Source organism: Lactuca saligna, chromosome 6 (assembly GCF_052625555.1).
Source record: "Lactuca saligna cultivar CGN05327 chromosome 6, ASM5262555v1, whole genome shotgun sequence".
Classification (NCBI taxonomy): Eukaryota; Viridiplantae; Streptophyta; class Magnoliopsida; order Asterales; family Asteraceae; genus Lactuca; species Lactuca saligna.
This window is the reverse complement of record NC_136422.1, coordinates 128,292,573-128,294,292: the sequence shown is the minus strand read 5'-3', so window position 1 is coordinate 128,294,292 and position 1,720 is coordinate 128,292,573. Positions and strand designations below refer to the sequence as shown.

The 1,720-nt window shown below is 36.7% G+C and overlaps 1 protein-coding gene across 1 annotated transcript; it reads left to right on the top strand.

Moving 5' to 3' along the window:
- The first annotated feature begins 240 nt into the window (after nucleotides 1-240).
- LOC144999842 (ethylene-responsive transcription factor RAP2-3-like) lies at nucleotides 241-1,382 on the top strand. The gene is made up of 2 exons (XM_078959003.1): nucleotides 241-504; nucleotides 719-1,382. The coding sequence occupies exons 1-2, from the start codon at nucleotides 324-326 to the stop codon at nucleotides 1,267-1,269; spliced, it is 732 nt and encodes a 243-aa protein (XP_078815129.1). The 5' UTR covers nucleotides 241-323; the 3' UTR covers nucleotides 1,270-1,382.
- Nucleotides 1,383-1,720: the final 338 nt, after the last annotated feature.

Below are 1,720 nucleotides of genomic sequence, written 5' to 3'. Positions count from 1 at the left end.
TCCTTAGTCATATCATCGAGTCAATCGTATTTTGTTTTACAGCAAAAAGTCGGTGCATTTTGCTTGACATGGTTTTGATCTCCAACTTTTATAAAATGACAATTAAAGTCCTCCTAAGTTTCTATACATAACTTTAGTTCCCGATTTTTATGATTTGACAACTTAAACTCTCCTAGGTTTTTATTTCATAAATCAAAATTCTAGTACCTTGTAGGCGTCCGTTATAAATACTCCTATGATTCCCCAACTCATAATCTAATGATTTTATATTTCCGATTTTCCTTCCTTTTGTGCTATTCTTCTCTCTCTAGCAAACAGCAAAAATGTGCGGCGGAGCTGTCATCTCCGACATCGATCCGTTCGTAAAACGAAGCCGGAAAGTAAACGCCAATGATCTCTGGAACGAGCTCGACACCTACAATCGCTTCGCCTGGAATATAAAGCCACCGTCTCCAGTTCGTAATCGTACCACCATGAACGACTACACTCCAAACTCCAACCAAGGTGATGTTAATTGTTAAGTACAACGATCCGCAGCCTTCTCCCAATCTATTTTCTTTTTTGATTGTTGAAGATTTAATGGTTCTATTTATTGCTAATGAAAATATGATGTAATCATAGATAAACATGTTAGATCCTGTGCTTTTTTTGCTTAATTTTGTGGAAAAATCGGGTAGATTTAGAGGTTTTTAGTCTGATTTTGAGGTTTATTTTTCAGGCACTAGGAAACAAACTCAGAAACCGATGGAAAAAAAGAGTAAACCTCGGAAGAATCTCTACAGAGGTATTCGCCGGCGACAATGGGGAAAATGGGCTGCTGAAATCCGGGACCCTCAACAAGGCGTTCGAGTATGGCTCGGGACATACAACACACCTGAAGAAGCTGCTAAAGCTTACGACGAAGCCGCCAGGCGAATCCGAGGCAATAAGGCCAAGCTCAACTTCCCTCCGCCACATACGCCTCCGCCGCCGCCACCCGCCAAGAAGCTCTGTGTCGAAACCACCGACTCCAATCTTTCGATCAATTATGAACCACCTTCGCCGTACGAGTTCAAGGCCACCACTGAGTCAACTCAGCCAATGGCGCATGGTCAAATGCTCCCGCCGCCGTTGGATTACGGTGGTCTCCACCTCCATCCGGCTGTAGATGACCACGAATTCAAAGAACAAATCTTGAACTTGGAAACTTTCTTGGGTCTCGAGCACGAGTCGACTCAGTTTGATGAGTCAGGTGATTTTTGGGCATTGGATGACTTCCCGGCTGTTTGAGCTCAAATATTGCAATGAAATTAATCGTTAATTATGGGGCAAATAATGTATAAAAAACCCTTTATATTTTTGACGTTTTTTTATGGAAGTTATATAATATTAAAACTCTATAACATCTTTATTAATTACAAAAACTGAAGGAAGATAAATCATACCTGTTGACCTCTTACAGGTTCATTTAATGATAAAATACATTCAATCATATAATATTATACTTATTTATAATCAATGATTTGCATATGGAATGCATTTTTAATAATTAGATTATAGTTTTTGTTTGTTTGGTATTTAAAATTTAAAATACGAGAGAACTTAAATATCTTTTTTTTTTCTATTTATGTTTCTTTCATTTGAAATATTGATATAAAAATAATAATATTTTAAGATATTTATATATATTTTTTATATGGTTAGAAAGATAAATAGAAAAAAAAAATTAAAAGAATATTTA